Source organism: Scomber japonicus, chromosome 6, assembly GCF_027409825.1.
Source record: "Scomber japonicus isolate fScoJap1 chromosome 6, fScoJap1.pri, whole genome shotgun sequence".
NCBI classification, from domain to species: Eukaryota; Metazoa; Chordata; class Actinopteri; order Scombriformes; family Scombridae; genus Scomber; species Scomber japonicus.
Window position 1 is genome coordinate 9,392,147 of NC_070583.1, and position 22,573 is coordinate 9,414,719.

Consider the following 22,573-nt stretch of genomic DNA (forward strand, 5'->3'; position numbering starts at 1 on the left):
CCATTCCTCCTCCTGTTTTGATGCTGAGACCTTCTTCAAGTCAAGATCCATTGACAAAGCAGAACCGTATAGCAATTGATTTTTCGGCCACTAGGGGGCAACGCAATAAGCTGTTAAGACAACACCGACATACGACCAATTTATGAAGTTGTATTTAACCATCCAACAGATACAGAACAACATTAAGATTAATCTACAGTCATGTTTTTCGACCACTTTTGAGTGTGATATTCACTCTCTTTTAATTTGGCTTTGATTTTCACCAAATTCTGAGGAAAATATGGGTTGGTTATGCTTCGTTATGCTCAACAACTAGCTACGGACTTTGTCTATCTGCTGTTTTGGTCAGGGTCATTAAGTGTACAGTGAGATCAACCAAAACAGTCAAGTTGTGTGCCATAAAACCGAAACAATGTGCTGAAAGACACTAAAAGACACTAAATATAGCTGAGGGGAAGTGCAGAGTCTGGTAATAATTCTCTGTGGCTTTAATACTGTGAAAAACCCATTACACACTTTCATTTAATTGAATTAGTAATATAAAAAGTATTGAATAGAGCAACTTCAACACCCTTTTAATGTCAGTAGATAAGTGATTTAGAGGTGCATATTCCAAACACAATTTTCAATTAAATTAAAAACAGATGACACAGCATGTCTGGAGCCTTTGGGGCTTGGGGACAGTTTCTACATTGCCCTGTGGGTAAGCCAACCCTGCTTCTGGGTAATGAGGTCCATCAAACTTTCAAATGCTACCAACTGCTCCAATTCACTATTCAGTTGTATGAATGCCAAATTGCAGAGACTTGGAACCGGATTGAAAAAAGGTAATCTATTAAAGTGAACAACATGTCTGCGATGTTTTCATCACATTACCAAACAACACCAATGTCACTCTGACTATAAGAATGCAGATGTGATGTTCACTTTGATGGATCATCTATTTTAAGGTACTTTCAGGTCACTGCAAATGGATTTTTGTACTATAGGAGTATGAATGGAAACCGATAGCTGCCTACAATAAAATAAGGAAATGCAGGAAATGTGCATTTTGTATTAAATAGCTTAAAACATTTAAAAAATACTGGCCCTTTAAGTCAAGGGGCTAGAAAATAGTCAGTGGAAAAAATTGCAAAAATAGTGTGCCAGTGGTGTGTGTATGTGTGTGTGTGTGTGTTTGTGTCTGTTCTCCTGCAGGGTTTGATGGTAGGGATTTGAGGCCCTTCCTCTTTTAAAGAAGGTTTAGTGGTCTCCTGCTAGAACTGCACACAAGAGTGTCCCATTTCCTAAAACTAGCTCTCAGCAGCAGGGTGACAGTACTTCAGCACTCCATGTGGCTCTCCATACACTCCCATCCCCCTGTCATTTTCCCCTTCACACCTTCCCTTCTCTCGCTGTCTCCTCTCATCTTCTCTTCTGTTGCCATACTTGCTGTCTATCTGCCTCCACACCTCCCTCCCTGTTATTCTCCTTTCTGATTGTGCTGTGCCAGCCCTCCACCTGCCTGGCTAAATGCTGTTCTTAAGCCTCCTGTGGACTTATGGGAGCCACACAAGTGTATGGCTGAGAAGAAAATGAAATAGCTCTCAAAAGATAAAGCATGCAGGCCTTAGAGAGGTGGTCCTCCTCTCCTCTCCCCCAGCCCATCTCACCTTGTCCTTGCTGCACCACAGCACAAAGAGTTTTAAAGGGAGGAGCTGTAGGTGAGAGTGAGAGAGGAAGACTAAAGAGAGTTGAAGGGGCTAAGGGTGGGGTGGGTGTTTGAGTCGGGGGGGCTTAGAGCTACACAAGGCCCCATCCATCTTGTCTGCCCTCTATCTTCCACGGTGCAGGGAGATGGATTAGCTCAGCTGGAGGGTTAGCAAAGAAGTTTCTTGGAAGTCAATTGATGATTTAGTTGGGGTGACTCAAACAAAAAGCATCCTTTGTGTCAACTTGGATCAAAATGTTGCTTTTCTTACATTTTCCGACTCCTAATCTTATGTCTCTTTGTTATTTGGTGTATTTTCTCCTTATCTATGCTAAACGTAGAATTAAAAACCAAAATAATACTGACATGGTTGGTGTATAAATAGGCAGCTTGCTTCACGGTAAGTGACATTTATAAAACTTGTAATTAGACTTTAGAACATAAATATAGCTTATTGCAGTTGTGAAGTTTATAGAACAAAAAAGCTCGACTATGAAAGAATATAAGTGAGCCATGAGTGAGATGCAAACACAGACACAATGCAGCTGTGACCATTGCTGCTGTATCTTTAAAATGTCCATCATCTTCATTGTGTTTAGGTTTGTCCAAATGGTTTCAACCTGAATCTTCTATTTTTCCTTTACACTAACTGGAGGCAGGTTTGTCTCAATAAGTCCAATCTCCTTTCTGGAACACTACAGTGTTACTTTCTGTGTGTGTGTGTGTGTGTGTGTGTGTGTGTACCTTGATGTTCTTATCCAGGCTCTCGAGGGAGTTGATGTCCAGTCCTTCTTTGCATGCCTGCAGGCACGAAATGACTTTCTGACTCTCGATCTTCCCTGGTCTGATGGTCAGTCCGGAGAGGCTGCCCCGGAAATACTGAGTGAACCACGGCTTGGTCACCTCCCCACCTACACACACATATACAGAATAGACTAATGGTAATATTCCACTTTCTATTCAGTCATTACAATGGGTCACAGGAGCATCTCCTGAATTTCAGTGTTTCAAAGTAGTACAAGATAATACAATTCCTGGTTATGGTTAATGTAATTTAATTATGAACACTGCATTACCTTTGTCTCTACTGATCTGTGTTCTCTTACACACCATAATGTCATCAAACTGGCAGTGACCCTGTCCAAATCTTTTATTAACAGTCCAGATGACCACATTATTGCTATAATTGGCCTAAATACCAAATGACTAAAGACTAAATGTTGTGTGTCCCCCTTCCTGTGACTAAGCGGCAGGGTGCTGCTGTAAAAGCGTGTTACTCAGCCAGTCCATCCTGGCTAAAAAAGGTAAGGAAAAAGTCAACACATTTAAAGCTCACACACCTCTGAACTCTGTAAAGGCCAAAACCAACAAGAAGAGTCTCCAAACCATTCATTAGCTGAAAGATTACTAGCTCTGGGTTTCAAAACTTCACCTATCTATTCCTTTCCTTCTTTACTTCCCCATCCCTTCTCCAATTCTGGCTTTAGGCCACCAAAGCACTAAAAGCTATAAAACAGTCCCTTTATCTAATAATTCAAACCCGTTGTACATGAACAACATTTGAAGATTAAGTGGAGCAGTGACTGATGGGCAAGGTGAACACCAGGACCAAGATACCTTCTTCCCGTCTCTCTATTCTATAAATATACTGTATGTATAGCCTCCAAGAAGTTTGTGACACTGTGTGCACCTGCTCTAAAGTTAGAAGCAAACTGTGACATTTATATATTCTTTTCATACTTATTTTTCACCTTTGTAACTGTGTGTACAGTCATTAATTAAAAGTCAACATTCCCATATAATCTCCCATAGTCCAAATTAACTAGAGCACTACTATTCTGCCATAGTCTTCTTTTGAGCTACTGTGAGTGGTAATTCTAGTTCAGCATTAGATACAGCACATAAGGACCACAGCTTCAAATCATCCAACTATCTTCAGCTCTGTAGTTTTGAATAAAGCAGCAACCATCAGTTTGGGAGTGAGAACAGCACGTTGCAGGCAGCAGAGGGTGCTGCTGGGCACTCTGATGTTTATGCATTTAGGATCTTTGCGTTGGAGTTACATTCTCTATAGGTTGCTAAATCAGCTCGATGAGACCATAATGAACTTGACCTTTCTAACCTCCATTAAAACAATGCAACAAGAGATTCTTGTTGTGCAACGAGTGGCACCCAGGTCAGGTTTCCTGTTACTGCCAAGCGACAAACTGCCAGAGGACATAATTGATCCTACATCCAGAGGCTGCCTCTGTGCAACTTCTATCTGGTTCAGCCAGCTCTGCTAATTTGTTTTAAATACTCCCACCTCATCATTTTAATGGCTTACTTCTTTTGCTTATTACAAGGCTGTGGCAGGTGGGTGTCTAGTTATGGCACAAATTGAAGGATAATACTGTATGTTGACACCAGAGTAAGTGTGGATGATAGAGGATGAAGACTGAAGCAGTCAGAATCAGAATCATCTTTATTGGGCAATGATGCTTATGTGCACAAGGAGTTTGACCTCAGTTTAAATAATACAACACAGCACTATAAAACATATAGTACAAAGAGATGAAAGCTCTTATACAGAATGTAAGAGAAATATCGAACAGTAAGAAAAACGACGTTACTTTATATAAATGCAGTAGGCGGTTATGTACAGTATGCCTGTTCTAATATATAGTAATGAGTGTTTTATACTAAAATAAATATGTACAACTTGTAGGTACAGTGGGTGATTATAGTGTTCCAAGGTTATTACACAGTGACTGAGTTCACTGTTCATAAGTGTGACAGTGAGGGGGAAGAAACTGTTCCTGTCTGATGGTTTTGTATAGTATCCTGCAGCACCAACCACAGGAGAGAAGTTGGAACAAGTTAAGTCCAGTGTGTGATGGGTCTGCAGTGACTCTAGAGGTGTACAGGTCCTGGATAATAGGCAGGTTGGAACCAATAATCTTTCCTGCAGACAAACCGTCAGTCGTAGTTTGTTCTTGACCTGTCTGGTGGCTCATCCAAATCAGACAGTGATGGATGTGCAGAGAACAGAGTCAATGACTGCAGTGGAAAACTGAATCAGCAAATCCTGAGGCAGGTTGTACTTCCTAAAATGGTGTAAGAAGTACATCCTCTGCTGGAGATTATAGAACCCAGAAACCTGAAGAAGTTCACAGTGCCCAGTTTGGAGCATGTTTAGCGTCAGATTATTGTGACCATACCACATAACGGCCCTCCTGTCACTAGGAGACTCTCACCTGTATCCAGACATAGCACCGTCTTGGATAATGCTGATTGTTGACTGTTGTGTCGTCTGAAAATAGAAGGATCCTGGTCTCCTGAGGTGCAGTTGTTGGTGTAGAGAGGGTGAAAAGCAATAGAACACAGGTCCCATGCTTCCTGTTTGTCAGGAAATTTGTGATCTACTAACAGGTAGAGGCGGGTACAGTAATGACAAGGAGGACTTCTGGGATGATGAAATGTTGAACACTAAGCTGAAGTCCAAAAAATGTATCCTTGTGCACATCTCTGGGAAGATCTAGTACAGTCTCGTGTTGACTGTGCCATCCATTGACCTGTTACCAAGTAGGAAAACTGCGGGAGGTCCAGCAGGGGGCCTGTGATGTTCTTCAGGTTGATCATAGACATTAGAGTGACAGGCCTGTAGTTATTCATTCTGGTGCTGGAAGGTTTCTTGGGGACCAGGGTGATTATGGAGTGTTTTCGAGGCATGAGGGGACTTCACATAGCTCCAGAGATCTGTTGGAGATCAGTGTGAAGATAGGGGCCAGCTGATCAGTGCAGACTTTCAGACAGGAGGATGACATGCCGTCTAGGTCTGGTGCCTTCCTGATCCTCTGTCTATGAAAGCGCTGACACGCATTGTCTTCACAGTCTGTCAACGCTGGTGGGGGAGGATAGCAGGAGATGCAGCTAGTTTTGTGATGTCTGAGTTAGAGCATTCATGCTTCACTTTCAGAACCATGGGTTTATTGTGAGGAGATCAGAATAGGAACTATATACTAGAAGCCTGGAAAACATAGTAGAGCTTGCATGCCAGAGAGGCTATTGTGCACATTTCTGACTGTCATAAGACTTTAATCCTGATGTACATCAACAATCAGAACTTTCACTTGCCATGCTTTGAATACACTGGCCACAAAACAGAGATGGGAGAACAAATTCATGACTGCATATATTAATGCATTAGACCTTCTCTCAGGACCTTCTTCAAAGTCCCTTAATCATGGAATCTTTATACTGTTATGAGAGTAAACCTATAAACCTGAACTTTGAAGCTTTTAAACACCAAAACATTAAAATAAAAGGAAGGTGGACTTGACCAAAGACCTAACCTCCAAGCAGCAGATGCGGTTCATGCAGTTCATACACACACAGTGCAGCCCATTTCGGTAGTCACTGGAAGAATGAGAAATGTATTCTTTGAACCAAGCAGTCCAGTTGGTGTCTGAACAAGTGGTATGCAATGTTTTATGGTAACTGAGGGGGTTAGAGGAATACACAATTCAAAATTCCCTGGTTATGCTTCATCAGACATTACCAAGCTCGACCTGGGTAACCCTAATTCCCTGCTTATGGTGCAGGCACATGTATCACTGCCCAAAGTGATGAATCCAACACCTGGAAAGCTCAGCCTGTGCAGGTGGAGACCACTACTGGATGTACTTTATTATGTCCTACTTTCCTGGTGTGAAAATGTGATCAAAATTGACAGCAGCAACATTCAAGTCAGATTCATCCCTGCAATTGTTGACCTGCAGCTATATTGTGCACTACGGTCGGATCTTATGAAACCGCAAGATCAAATTTGGCTTCCATTCTTTCCTCTTTCTTTATGCTTCACTTGCTCTCCCAATTTCTCCATCCCCTTCTTAACTCAGTTACAATTTTTCTTCAATTTTCCTACCTTCTCCTAAGATATCCACCTATCCATTCTGTCCCATACTGACAGATGTTATCAATTTAGGCCACGACCAGAGGAACCATTAAGGGTCTCAGACAGAGGGTGAAAAAAAGACAGACAGAGAAGAGGGGACTACAGAGGTGCTGCAGAGCCGGAATGATATGGGTGATAAAACCGCTTTCCACTTTACAGAGACTGGTTTTTACGTGGTGTCAGCTCTCTTTGCCCCGCTCTGTGCAGCTTTCCTTATTCTATAGATCTTCACTCTCCTTTTTACTCAACTTTATTTGCGTCATTTCCAAAATAGCAACAGATGAGACTGAAGAGGCTCGGCTGAACTGGAAATGGGACCATTACTTAAGTGTAATTGTGAGAAATAGTCTCTCACTTACTGCATGATTTATAGTACATACCTGTATCAGCGCTTGTGTGCCTGTATTTACTCAGTGTGCTGTAAAAAAAAAAATATATATATACAGATATATGGTTTTCAATTTGTGCATGTGTGCAATCATCAATACTTCATCCCGCATGCTTGCTGCTGTGATGAGGGAGGCCAGGGAGGCAAAGCTGCAATGTGTGATTACATAGACGAGGAGAGAGAAGAACGAGGCGAGATGAGTATGTTTCTCTTCGCTGTCTGACTGTTACACGCTTCTGATCATGAACACACTCAGGCAGGTCAGAGGGTAAATATAGGCTGGCTGTGAGAAAACTGCACAGCCAGCAGTTACTCTCAGAGGTGAGGGAGAAACGATTGGTTGGGGTAACCCTTCTATTAGAAAATATAGAGAGAGAAATCTACAAATGCAGTCTTTGCAGTCGGATAATTTGCTGCCATGTCGTTGCTGGGAGTTTTACTAACAAGTTCTCAGTGTAGAGTTGTAGCTCATGTGGCTCAGCTATCAGTATACAGTAATGGGCAATGATAAAGTGTTTACCTGTTATGTTCATGCCTGTTTTGTCCGGTTTTAAAATAATTAAAATCCTTATAGCTTAGACCTAAATCTGCCTATGTCCGTGAATCTTATCTGCTGATTGTCTTGGGTGGATGTGTTAATTAGTGAGCTTTAGATGTGTCAGTAGGCAAAGTTTGTTTTCCGTTGACAGTCAGGATAGTTGTTTCTCTTTGTTTCCAGCCTTTAAGCTAAACTAACCGGCTGCAGCTTTATATTATCGTACAGACATGATAATGCAGAAAGTATATTCTCCAAAATGTTACAGTATTTTATTAAGGTTCTAATGTATGGGTGTTCTATAGGCAGATGGATTCATATATGTGTAGTCTATGCAGAATGTCCACGCATACAAAAGTCATCAATTCTAATAAGCGTATAATATGAACTTTATAGTACCTTGGTGTTTACAGCAAACACAGTATTCTTAGGATCATCTTTCCTCAACCAACATCACAGACACTGCCAACAGTCCATAGTTTGTGCTAATATTGAGTGACTTTAAATTTGACTGCATTTGTTTTGCATATTAAATTATAATATTATTTTTATCAGGGTTTTATTGGCCAATGAAAGCTGTTTATAGTAGATCATCTTTGGACATTTAAATTGCTAATACAAACTGACTCGTGTGTTAGCAGACTAGACTGGTTTCATTACAGACTGACTGGAACTTAACACTAGAATGGTTTCCTTGGATAAATATCAGTAATGTGATCATTTTAAATTATATTCATTTGCCGTGGTCAGGACAGAATGTATTTCCATTAGACAATACTGGCTGGCCAGTTAAGTGTTATGAACCATGAAATTACGTAATGAAATTTAATTTAATTTAGTATCGCAAAATATCACTGCTGCGTGCATCCACGCTGCTATTTTGAACTGACAAATCTTTTTTATTTACTCTGTCAACCATTTGCACAATCTCTCAGTCTGTCCTGTCTGAATTCCAAAATTCCTCATTTGACAATTTCTGTGTAACACCAGTCAACAAGAACACAGAGAGTGGAGGTAACTTCACTACTGCAGTTCTGCAGTAGCTCAAAGCTGAATCTACAAGAGCCAGTTTGACAATAAATGAGCTCATTTTTGCAAAAAATGTTTGCAGCCAACTTTCCACATTTAAGCTCAGTGCTTTGAAAAGGCAATCTGCTGTGGCCAATGGCTTAGGTGAACATTTCAGTATTGCCTTTACAACTCTTTACTGAGGCTTAGCCCCCAACTAGAAAAGCAGAAATAGTCTCCAAACTCCCTTTTCTATTCAAGGCCCTTTTAATCCCTCTAAAGGCTTGCAGTTTTCAATGAAAGAAATGGGAGGATAGGAGAAGTGGTGGTGGTGGGGGTGGGGTGGGGTTAAAGCTGCAGATGAAAGAGACACAAGATGACCTGCTCCTGCCCCGGCACAAAAAGATATCTTGACTTCTTATCTGAGGCTCAGCATCACTGAGCACTCTCATTTGGGCTATCAAATCAACAGTATACTGTACTGTGTGAAAAAGTGCCCTTTCTACTACCCTTGTGCAATTAGTGGCAGCTATCAGTTTAGAGGAGAGTTTAATTGTACGCCTTCATTCAGACTGGTTCAGTCGTTTGTCAAAGAGAGACAGAAGTGCCCTTCTTAATTACATTGTTCATTCAAGGCCAAAGAACACGTTCCACACTCAATAACTCCATTAGTAATAATACTTCAGAAAATATTATTCATATTCTTGAACTTGCTCACACATACAAGTTTTATTGAAGCAGTAGAATAACCCAAATACCTCAATTCACTGACATTTTTCTTTAAAAACTTTAGTTTCCTTTTATGGGATTTTCACTGTTTCTCTTTTAATTACATACAGGATTAATACATTCTGTTGGAGGAAATGAACTGAATATCTGCACTCATGCTCACATCATTATCACCATAATTACCACCATGATCATTACTGAAATCATCATCATCAGCATCAGCATCAGCATCATCATCATCAACAACACTGTGCTTTGCCGCTCTCACCTTGCCAGCAGGCGCCGACTGTCAGCTGCACATCAATCTGCGAGGGGTGGATGGGCCAGTCGTCTGTCACCAGGTAAGGGTCATAGGTCACTCCATCCACATAGAGCGTCACCACTGGAAACTCTACATTGATGACGTAGTAATGCCACTCCTTATCACAGATCTGTCAGAGAGATGGAGAGAGAGAGAGAGAGAGAGAGAGAGAGAGAGAGAGAGAGAGAGAGAGAGAGAGAGAGAGAGAGAGAGAGAGAGAGAGAGAGAGAGAAAGAGAAAGAGAAAGAGAGAGAGAGAGAGAGAAAGCGTGTCATAAATAGATATGTGGTCCACAGATTTGATTACTTATCACTTACAGTAGAAGCTGCAGATGTTTGTCTACTTTCAGAAAAAGTGTACTGATATGTAGAGGAAATGGGTTTTTTCTTTCTTCAAAATTCAATATAACAGGCTTGCCTAGCTAGCTACTGAAAAAAAACGTGCACACTTTTTATTCCCACATTTTCTATTTTAATTTAACACATTGTATCTCCCTACACAGTTATCTAAGTGCATAATATGATTTTGGTGAAAAAGCACAAAATCCCTGCATGTGAATTTATGTTTTTGGCCCAAAACTGTCAACTGTCACTACCAAGAGAATTTTGACTCAGAATCAGGATAAAAATAACCTTGTCATGTGCATTTTTTGTGTAACTGTACAATATGAACTCAGGTAGTGTAACTTCCCCCAAACAATAAGCTACAGCCATGGTTAGAAATACAGACTTCAAGTAACCAACCAGACATTATCTCCTCTGAATTTACCACAAATCAATGAATTCAAATTCAGTGTATTTGAAGTGGTTGGAATAAATCCACTTTTACACCTTGTTATATCTGACTGATTGTTCACAGGCTAGAGACTGCTACTGTTAAGAGAATAAGGTCATGTTCTTCTATCTGAAATTTGTCACTGTAACAAAGAAGAACTAGATATAGCGCCTCGCAGTTGTATGCCTCCACCAAACAGTCAAGTGGCAGGTGCCAGCGTGGGGGCATAAAAGCTTGAGATACTTCCTACAGAGGAGATTTGAAACAGCCTTTATGCCATCACTTTGCACTCAGAACATTTAAAAACATACAATACTGAAACAAATGTTATCCTTGCTCTTCCTTGCTCCCTGATCACCAAAGAAAAACAATTATTTAGAGGATTCTACAGAAACAATGTGCTGGATGTTAACATAAGAAGCACAGAATAAGTCGGAGACAGTAGACTAATTGACTGTTGGTCTGCCTGTTAATCACTGACAGTGATGTAATTAGCCTCATGTTAGGTGTATGAGTTTTCAGTATTGTTTGGATTATTCTCAACTGCAGCATGATCCATCATCTTCCTTTTTTTTTGTCACCATATCTGACTTGAAACAAGAGTGCAGTTGTCCCAACTAGCTGTTTCCTGTGTAGGTGAGAAGATGTAAAATGAAAGAAAGAAGGAAACACGCCAGCAGAACAGTGAGCCCACAACTGGGACAAGAGTTAACAGATGGACATGAATGCATCCATAGAGAAGTATAATTATGAGTGTGTGTGGGCATGTGTATGTATATGCATGCATTGACATGGATATTCATGCCTTAGCTTCTTCATGGCATATTTAGTATTACAACTAACGTGACCACTCCTCTTTTTCTTTCTCATTCTCAACTTTTTTACTTCTACCTTTATTTTATACTATATAAAAAGATCCAATAAATTCTCATAATCCCCCCCCCCCCCACTCCCCTAAAAAGAAAAAAACTTTAATGTAAACAGATATACATACACAGATCCACTGTTTTTCCTATTAGACCCAGCTTTTTGTACGCTGGCACCTTCATTCTTTACTAGTGTATTTGGACGTTTTATTGGCATGCTGCTAGAAGCAATCAGAAACAACACTTTGAACTATTTTGACTTCTTTTTGTGACTTCTTGTCTTTGTCACCCAGAAATCATACAAAATAGCATTAGTTAGTTTGATGTCTTGTCACTTGTCACCTCTTGAGATCCAATAAAAACAATCTGTGATGCGGTGCTTTTTTCTATCACAGCACAGCTCCATCTTGTGATTCAGGGCAGCTGTATTTTACATTAATTCTTCACTTGTGATGGTTCAGAACTGAATGGTTTCCTCTGCGCTCAAAGCTCAATAAAATGCATTAGTAAATTACCTTTCTAACCTCTTCTGAAGAATGCTTGACTGTGCCACTCGTCAGCATGCTTGACCATTTACTCTTGCCTTGCTATGCTTTTTAATTGACTGGGCAGGCCCACTCATGCCAGTCTGTGTGTCTCTGAGTATATCTGTCTCTCCAGTCTTTTTTCCCCCCTTCGCTTTAGGCTGTGTTTTTACCTCGGCAGTGCCAGCACTCATCGGGCCACGCTTCGCCTCTTCCTCTCGGCTCCTCTGATATAACCTGGGACAGCCTTTGAACACTTAGCCTTGGGTAACCTCTCTCTCTCTAATGAAGAGCGCTCCGCAGCCTGCTTATTAACACCGTGCTAGCGCAGCAGATGGGAGTTTTAATCAATCCGTTTCGTTTTCGCTGCTATTGAGGTACGAGGTACAACATCTGGCCTGTTGGTGATCATTCTGTACAGCTGCTTAACACATGTGCGTAACATCGATCTGCTCCGACCCAGATCTGGTGAAGGAGTATTTGATTGTGGTGTTGCAGATGTTTTGTGATTCTGATAAGACTGACTTTGATTTGCTGGTTAAACATATATAAACATAAAAAAAGGTAGGTAGCCCTACACTATTTCTATGCACCATGTGAAGGGGCTGTCTAGAGATGATTTGAACTTGTCTCCACTCCAGGATACATATTTAACACACTTGGCTTGTGCTCTTAATCCCTAAAATGTGTTGCATCTGAAACTGGATTTTTTTCAATCTTTTTCTATCGCACTATTAAGTGTGAAGCGTGGAGCATTCGTGTACACACACACACACACACACACACACACACACACACACACACACACTAATCCCTCTGACATTTACACACGCAGACTATACTCTCGCCTATTCGACCGTTTCCTCCCTGTTTTTGCTGCGCAGTATTTCAAAGAGAGCTCGAACCCATATGGGATCTGAGTGCCTACTGGGTGACTTCCTCTTGCTGGCTTCAAAGAGGAGACGGCGCAGAGCTCTTGCCCAAGAGGAGGTTGTCTCTGCCAGGTTGGGATGTCAGTTGGAGATCCCTCTCAGGGATAGAAGGAGGGAGGGAATAATGTAGTCATGTATATCAATACTTCTTTTTTATTGAAGAGGAAGCACTTGTGATTTTACAGTTAGATGGCAATGGGTATTTGAAGAGTGATGTTAATACCAGTACTCTTAGAGTTGATGCTGATGTCTTTTCTCAACGATTAAGTCTTTAATTTTTAATATTTTCAGACAGGAAGCATGTCTTTAACAGCACTCAGATCATCATGAGTCATTAAACTCTATTGAAAGCCAGACTAATGAACATGTTACTGTGGGTGTAGTCTGACTCACAGCATTTAGACTGTGGGTATAAGTCTGACATTGGTCGTAATTCTCCTTCCGCTATCTGTGTGTCACCCTTGTTAAAATCCTTGTTGCTATACATGAAATAAAAACCTCCATCCTGAAAATGGCAAGTTTTATCAAAGAGTTGGATCGGGCAATGAGGCAGGCATGCTTGTCTTTATCAGTGAACGGTTGTAAAGATATACAAAGTATATGTTTGGAACGTTTTCTGAAACTGCCCTCGTCATTCTGTATTGGTTCGGCACATCTGTTAACTCTGGCAGCAGCACGCGCTACTGATATTGACTTGATCATCTGTGATATCGGTTGAATAATGTTCTCCAAGAGCTTCATACAGCTATTAAATAATCCAGAGTCCAGTGAGCACGTCCAAGTATCAAGTTACGTTTGTCTTTTTTATCAGTAGAAGTTGTATTACATCTTTTTCCTGTTTTGAGTGGAGAATTTGTTAGTCAGTGGAGAAGGTGCTCAGGAGTCCAGGATGTCTTACACTGAAAATGTATATTGAAGCTTGGCCAAGGAGAATCAAAGTATTTGACCAGCATGATTCTGAGGAAACTGTCCTCCATGGATGATCTTTAAGCCTTCACAGATACAGTAGTACCACGTATACTCTATGTGCATAAATGGTCATACTCAATGCATCTACAGTAATGGAATTTGCCTGTTGGGTTAATTCTACAAACAAGGAAACAAGCACCCATCTGTGGGTTCAGAGAGTCAGACAGTCATATCCTCACCTTGGTTGCCACAGCAATGCTGCACCACTGTTATCAAAGCGACTCCTGCATTCCCCAAAACACCACAGACTGTAGCCTTCAATGTCTCTGCCACGATGACTGTGCTGCCTCAAGGCCCATGCTTGACCCTAAATATGGAAAATTCCCTAACATTGAGGCACTTTCCTTTGCAGGGATTTAGCCGATTTAATGCCAGGGCTCGCCTCCCCATGTGAAAATGTGCCACCCAAACAAGTTCCGCCCTGACACTATTTTGCAAGGCCACCGTCTCTGCATACAGGGTTTAGCGCAGCCCAAGACGATTGTGAATGGTTTAAAGAAATACAAAGAAGCCTATAACACAATGATAATGGGTTCAGCCAGACCTTTCTCCGATGCTGCCACAGTGCTTGAATTAAGTATGTAGAAAGATCTGGCGATGCAAGACTATTGTAGGTGTGTTTGCAAGCCTTCAAGGCGCTATCCTAGGTTTAAGCCTTAAAGCACTGACCAACCACAACCCACCTTTGTAAATGACACTAAAAATCTTAAGTCCCTCAGCTGCCCTGTGAGGCTGAAACACTGAGACTGTATTATTTACCATAAGAAACAATAAGGAAATAAAAGCCATGGAGGAAACATGTCCACCTCCTTAATCTTTTATGTCAAAATAACATTTAGCATGCAACAAATACTTTGGATTTATTACGCCATATTTTTAGTATGGGTGGTCTAGGGGGTTTCTAATGTATGTGTTGTACTCCATTAAAAACTGGAGTACATTTTATCTGATATAGCTCAAAGCTGCAATTCTGAAGGTTGGAACTATGATTGAACAGGCTCATTTTAAGCCTACAGTGGATGGATTATTTGATACTGATGGGGAATCCATCCCTTTAGTGTTACTTGAAACGTCTCTGAAGAGTTTTTGATGTCTGTCGCTCCTCGTCTGTTTCATTGAACAACACACTTCCATTTTTTTCTTTTGTACAATTTCATCAATCAACAGCAGCTCAGAGAAACAGATGTGAACCACGCATTTATAGTTTTTCCCTCATTGTTGCGCTCAGTGAAGCATAATCTCTACAGGCAGGCATGCAAATTTTTACAAATCTCCAACCGTCTATATGTGAATTTATTGGCCTTATCTTTAAGACCCCCACTTTCACCAGCTTTCTGGTTTCCTATATCAAATTTCATATATATACAGTAAAGCTTTGATGGGCCATATAAATACATTACATTACACATTACATTATATTATTATTACATTACATTATTATACACATTATAAATAAAGAAAACGTAGACCTTGTACAGATCAATAGTTTTGATCATATTTTTGACATCAGTTAGTTTGGTGAAGACACTGTGGCCAACATGGGTCACTGTCTTCATTAGAGTCAGAGTTTGTGGACTGAATGAAAAGACCCCTCAGTAGTACTTATGTGCCAATGATGTCATGTGTCTGCTGTGGCTTTGGGTGATTTTTGGTTAAATCTAGGCAAACTAAGAGAAAAGTAGCTTTCACAAGACAAATTTAATGAACCAGTTAGTGCAGTGGTTAGATGTTCAAGATTTGGCGAATCACTGGTGTACTGCTATTAATAATACCTCAACTGAGCTTAAGAATACCTGATGCTGACCAAGAGTTAAATAAATCAAGTCAAATCTGACACTAAGCTGATTTTGAGATCTCATAAAGTGTTGAACCCAACAACTTTTTCTCTCTACCATTGCCATCAGGCCAAACTTAACATGGTTTTCCCCACTGCTGGTAATACATCTGTGGATTTGTGGCATCCATCAAGTTTGTTTTCTGTGTGTATTAAACATTACAGCTTCTGGCTGTAAACATGCCTACAGAATTTGAATCAGATTTCTACCAGTCACTGTTCTCTAGAAATTCTGTATTGACTCAAATACAGAATTATAATTGTAATTGAAGATTTAAAAGAACTCAAACTATAAATGACCATGCTGATGAAAGTAGTTAACTTTCAGGCTACAATGAAATGCCGTCCAGTGGTTGGCGATGGTGAAAAAGTTCGGCATCTTGTCAGAAAATTGATTGGAGCTTGAGAGAACAGGTGCACTGCTATGCATGAGAAGACGCCAGCTGGACAGATGGAGAAACTTTTTTGTGTCAGTGTTGGGTGTGTATGTTTGTGTGCATGTATGTGTGTGTGTGTGTGTTGTGTGTAGGGGGAGGAATCAGTGTCCATTACAAAAAAGTGAGGACTGGAAGTATCTCAGAGAACCAGCCGCTGTGGCACAAGCTTAAAGCCACGTGTTACTTTGAGTGTGTGTACATGTGTATAAAAGCATGTGTGTGTGTGTGTGTGTGTGTGTGTGTTTGTATCAGTGAGACAGAGAAACAGTGATTCCACAAGGATGCACCACTTGTAATATCACCCACCCCCAAGCAGTCACGCATACACAAATGCACAGACATCAATCCGGCACCATTAAGTGTCAACTTCAAAACTTCAAAGCCAAAGTGAAAGTTTAGGAGAGCTGCTCTGGCTCGCCTTGCTTATGAAAGCAAAGCAAAAAGTTTTCTATTCCCCGAATTCTCCACTTTTCCTGTGTCTCTGCCTGATGCAAATTGACAGACGGAAGGAATGAATGAAATAAATACCACACAAACAAAGGAGAGGGAGGACGTGAAACAACCAGAGGACAAAGAAAAAGAACGTGAAAGAAAGAGAGAGAGGGAGGTAGAGAACGGAAACATCTCACATCAAAGATCCTCCATCATCTCTTGGGGCACTCTACGGCGAGAAGAAAACAAAATTGCTATCTGCCCCCCTCCTCTATCTCACTCTCTTTCTCTCCTCCCAGTTTATTTGGTCTCTTTTCTTCTTTGCCTGTCTCTCCACTAGAACCTGACTGTGGGAGTTGTTGCCTCAAGTCCTTTGGAGTTGAAAGTCTTTAAGAGATCTGTCACCCAACCCAACCTTCTAACTTCAAACAAGAGATGGAGAAATTAGATAGAAAAAGGTGGAAGAATGAAGAGAGATGAGGTGATCTGAAATGGGAGGGTGACGGGGCAGAGAGATGACAGTGAAAGGAAAGAGGGAGCGTGGAGATGAAAGAAGGAGAGGGAGAAAAGAGAGAGTGGAGGAAAATTAATCATAAAAGAAAATACTTTTTACAAGAAAGTGGAAAGAGGAAGAGAAGTGGAAGGAGAAATGAGGAAGTCTTAAAGCTACAACCTTTATTACACTGAAATATGTGCCTACAATAACAACAATGGAGGGAAGCACTAAGTCATTAAAGGAACTGTTTAACATTTTGGTATGTACGCTTATCTGCTTTTTTTTATTTTTTATTTTTTTAACCTAAGATTGATATAATAAAATGGGAAATTCTGTCCAAAGGTGAACAAATCTGCCTCCACTCACCTCGAAAGCTCATAACGTAGAACTTGTCCTTTTTAACTTTCAGTTTTTAAACCAATGAGATGCAACATGTTGGCACCTTCTGTCCCACAGTTGGACATTTGACACACATGGCTGAAAAGGGGAAACAAAACCCGGTGTATATGTTGTTTGTGGGCAACTGAGATGACCTTTGGTGTCATTTGTCTTGGGTGAACAGTCAATGAGGTTATAAAGCATGAGACCAACTGCTCCGCTCTGTCTCATTATGTGCCAAGATGTACATCATTAAAAAGGCACTAGTGTAGGACAACTTACTTTAAAAAATGAGTTGACTCTACAGTTATTAATGGTTAAGAAAGTAATTACATTACTCTGCCTCTTCCACAGTCACGATCCAATAAAGGCAAAACGACATGTGGAGAAGACGACTTTGGAGTTATTAAGAGTATTGCACTATTGTATTAGACTGCAAAGTGTAAAGGTCCCTAAGTCATGTATAGGAATGAGAACACAAAGAAAAGAAAGATGCCTATAAACATGAGGTTATTCTTAGCCTGTAATGTGGGTGTGGAGGGGGAAGAGAGGAGAAGAGAGGGAAAGAGGGGAGTTAAAGAGGCGGAGGGAGTGCTATAGGGCCTGTTGAACAGAGATTGATGAGTATTGAAAACAAGGTGACTTTAAGGAGGGGTGGAGAGGAGGTGGAGCCAGGGAAGAAATGTGAAAGTTTCTGTAAAGGTAAAGTGAAAGCAGAGGTATAAAATGAAAGGAATGGATTGGGTGTGTGGGGGCGGGAGTGGGGATCATTTAGACAAATGAGAGATAGAGGGACATCGGTAGAACTGATTTTGTATGATTTATTTCAATTCAGCCATTAACTTGGTTTATAAGAACATACACTCAAAAAATGATGTGGCATAATTATTATGGGAGCTGCATCTTTCCACATTTTATTAATGTTTAATTCAGTTCAGTACTTTCCAAAGTAATATATTTAGCTTTGGATGCACAACACAGGTTTTAAAGTCTGAGCTGTAATTTTAAAACTCAACTTTAAAAGGAGTCGTTCATTTTGGGGAAAAAAAGCTTGTTTACTGCAGTGACCAAACCCTAGCTAACCATAGTTTAGCAAAATGAAAAGGAAATGGGGGGGTGGGGGGGGTGGGGGTGTGTTAAGCTAACCTGGCTCTGTCCAATGATAACAAAATCAGCCTGCCAGAACCCTATTTTTTGGTTTTACAGGCTTTATGTATTATTTAGTATTATTTCTTGGTGACAATAATACTGGAAAAGGTCACTGCTAACTGGCTGCTGGCTTCATAACTAGCGTACAGCCATGGAAGTGCTACCAATCTTCATATTTAACTCTCAGCAAGGAGTAAAAAAGCTAATTTCCCATCATGTTAAACCAAGATTGTCATGATTCACTGGCTTTAAAGACAATGTCATTACATACCCTGACAGAGTGCAATTGAACCATAAAGTAACATATAGCAAACATGTCTCCCATTATGGTTTGTTAATGTTTTTCACTGACTTCTTATTACTTTTCTTTAATGAAACCACTGGAATGTCACATGTTAAATCTAGCAACAGTGGCACATTAAAAGAGTTATAAGGGCAGCAGAAATGACCAGGAGGAGTAAGCACATAGTTGTCTGCAGTGCAGTTAGCAGTGACTTATTGCACTGCATAGTGAATGAGACACTCCAAACTGGGAGAAAACAAGGCAAAAAAAATGAACTTGTTCAGATCTTGAATGAAGGCATTTTGTTTCTTTTAGCATCAGCAGTCACTCCACATGCTAAATTGTGATTCTACAAATGGTGAAAAGTCAGTAAAGGCTTATCCAGCACACATTACGGTTATAAATTGTTGTCTAACAGCTCAATGAATGCTGGTATCATTAAAGAGAAGGCTCTCATCCCATTCTATTTGTCTAACGTCAGAAAAACTTCCAGCCTCCAGATTCATTAGCACAACTGCTGTTTGCTGGCACATAATTGCCATAAATCATCATCAACTCGGTGTCAACATGGAAACTATTATCATGTCAATTGGCGTAAGCACCCAAAATTGGGTGTCTGAGAACCTATAATTACAAAAATAGAAGAAACAATTAAAAGAGAGTGATAGCGTAGGAGCAGTTACTAGTGTTTATGTGTGTTTTTGTAAACTGGATGTACTGTATGTGTGTGTGTGTATGGGAGGATGTACTTGAAGGTGACTATGTATTACCGGCTGGCAAAAGTGACTAATTAGAGTAGCAATTATACACCCGCTCCCGGCAGAGACTGGGAGTCAGCAGCCAAATGACCTCTCCACAAACTCATAATGGGCCACACACACACACACACACACACAAACACATGTACACAGCCTCGCATATAAACATGCACACAAACACACACATACTTTAATATCTACAGGGTTTTTAGGCTGCATGGAAATTTTTGTGAGACGGATCACATTTGCTTTCCCACACTGTTGGGTTTATATACTGTGTAGAGTCTAGTAGAGCAACAAGTGTGGAGAACAACAACTGTGTAATGTTGCTAATTTGAGGGCATCTTTGTGGTTAGTGGTCTAAGACGAGCCTATTCAACTGGAGGAGGCCCATGGGCCAACTCCAGCCTGCCAATCAAGACAAAGTGTAATGATGTGGAGAAATTTCTAAATATGAAAAGACTGGCTATTTTTGTGTTCAGATAAACACATAGCTGTGAATCTAGCTTCTCTCATATGAATGCCAAAAAAACAAATGCTTGTGTCTCCTTGAGAAACAAGCGTTTGCATCACATTTTGCAGACCACCCTCACCTCATATGAACCAGCCATTGCAAAAAAAGTGCAATCTGTTTTTCTGATCTGATATGGTGTGGGTTAACTAATGTTTGGTGGTTGAAAAAGTGAAATAATTCATTGAAGATTGAGAAGCAGGGAGAAAAGAAAGATGGTTATAAATATTTACAGAAAATGCTGTGATGAAGCTAGGTAAGAGATGTCAGAATTGACTCAAATTATACACCAAAGAACTGATGTGTTTACTTTTTGTGGCTATATTGCAGCCTGTGTTGCAAGAAAATGAAATTAAGCACTAATTACTAATGCCTATTTATTTTCTTTAATTTATGATTAGGCTACTTTTGCAATGTAATAAAAGTTTGAAAATGTGGCACATACATTACATAATGACAATAACAGTTCAGGGAAACATCTGTAATATGTAAGACATAGTTGGTGAATCTGTTGGTTAATCATCTTTAGCACCTGTTGGACCAGGTGTCTCTGTCTCACTGATATTGTTTTATTAAAGCCATCAAGTATAGTGGACTGCACATTTTCTTACATCAGCCTACATGTATTATATACTGTATTATCATATCTGTTGCTTTAATGATATTGCGGCTGCTGTCTGATTTTCAAACTGGTCTAATATCTGTAGAACATCAGTATTCCTGACTTAGACTGAAAAACTTGATTTTACATTCCAATTTTCATATTTTATGCACTAACATACTTGTTGATGCCGAACCCTAGTCATAAACAGCTCGATGCCTGGCTTATTGCTTACTGTATATCTTAACTATGTTGCACATGAGCACCTCATGAGCTTTTTATGACTCTATGCCCATAACAACAATTCCCATACCACATTTGCTGTAAATAACTTAAATAAATTCATGTTATTTCATTATTCAAATCATTTTACATTGTTACTGGACAAACTCAGAAAAACAAAAGTTGAAGCATGGAGCGTGTGTAGGTGTTGTGTATACAGTATATGCGCCTACATGTTGTGAACACACAAACACAATTTGAGAAGGTTACTAATTCTTTCCAAATGCTCATGAGGGGGCTCAGGATGGGTGTTGATTTGTAGGACGGCAGTTAATTATCTTTCAGAAGTGCTCCTGATTACCCTGCATGTTTCCTTTATGAATAGAACAAGTCTATCATACACCAGGGACAGAGGGAGGGAACAAAGAAAACAAAAGTGCTAAGCTGATAAGAAGAAAGAAAAACAAGGTAAACAGAGAATGCTGAAAACCCAGCAGGAGGACATTTTCAGACTGCCATAAAATCTAATGGAAAACAAAAGATATTGAACGTGTAGTCACTGCAGATTGGTTTAATGCCAGCACTAAGTCAAATGGGCAGCCACAATGTCTCCCCTTCACATGGTTTCACCCACTGTGGTGCACATCTACTTTTACACCTCAGCCTAGCTACTTTGAATCAGCTTCTCATAATGTCATTAATTTATAGTGCCACAAAAACAATGGATGAAGTAGAAAATGTTGTTGTTGTACTGAAACCAGTTTTATGTGCAAGATGGATGAGGACAGGATTTTGTTTACTGCTGCATATAAGAAATGGTAGATTTTAAACAAACCAACAAAAAAGGTTATCATGCTTTCTTTGACAACTCTACTTTTGATTTATGTCATATTTTACAATCCAGCAGCACCGTCCATAATGATTGTGTTATGTGGATTTGAAGATGCAATTTGGTGTGCAATTACTTGCCTGGCCCAGAGGTTTTTTTTTTTTTTTTATAAAAGTAGTTTAATTAATTTAATAAGTAACACAAAAATATTTTAAATTTAAAACTCCATTTCCATTCTCTTCTCCTTTCAGCCCTGATACTCCTCTCTGCTTCTGTAAAACTGGATGTTCAAGTCATGGAGTTTGTATGTGAGCAACATCCGTCTGTCAGCTCGCATCCTGTCATTTTCTTTTCTAGCTGTCGAAAAACAAAAAAAACTTCACACTTGCATAAACATGTTTCCTCCATAATTTCTAGTTTTAGGAACACTCTGGCCCATTTAAAATGTTTACAGATCCAAGGGCTCCCAAAGCATTTTGCTGCAAATTGTTAGCAAATAGAAGAAAAATTCAGTAACAGAAAATGGGATTACCTTATTTCACCTCTGTTGATCTCCCAGTTGGCAACACTGCACTGAAATAAATGCACACTAAGGCTACATTTAGAGCAAAACACATGGACTAAGCAGTCAAATTCATGGCTACGTTTGGCTTTAATGATGGTCATAATGAGCAGACCTCATTAAGCTGATAAAACATTGTCTATGGATGTTAGGTGCTTGGTGGAGACTTATTAGTGTAGCTAACCTGTATACAGCAAATCCATATAAACTAACTGGCTTCTCATTTTCTTCTTAACATCCCAATTGATAATGTTCGTAATATAATTTAAAGAGTCGGAGGAAAGCCAAGTAAAAGTAATTGTCTGCTTGTTGTGCAATTTTGGAGACACAGGCTGATGTGAGAGCACTTCAGCTGTATGTTTGTGTGTGTGTGTTTGTGTGTGTGTGTGTGTTGTGGGGCATCTTCATTGCCCCGCAGGGAGACTGTGA

At 40.0% G+C, this 22,573-nt stretch overlaps 1 protein-coding gene across 1 annotated transcript in view; it reads right to left on the bottom strand.

Moving 5' to 3' along the window:
* LOC128359798 (calsyntenin-2-like) overlaps positions 1-22,573 on the bottom strand; it is a 137,623-nt gene that overhangs the window by 16,918 nt on the left and 98,132 nt on the right. Inside the window, exons 9-10 of the mRNA XM_053320122.1 lie at positions 9,555-9,717; positions 2,435-2,601 (exon numbers count right to left, since the gene is read on the bottom strand). Of these exons, the coding sequence (XP_053176097.1) occupies positions 2,435-2,601; positions 9,555-9,717 (330 nt within the window). The remainder of the gene's footprint in view (positions 1-2,434; positions 2,602-9,554; positions 9,718-22,573) is intronic.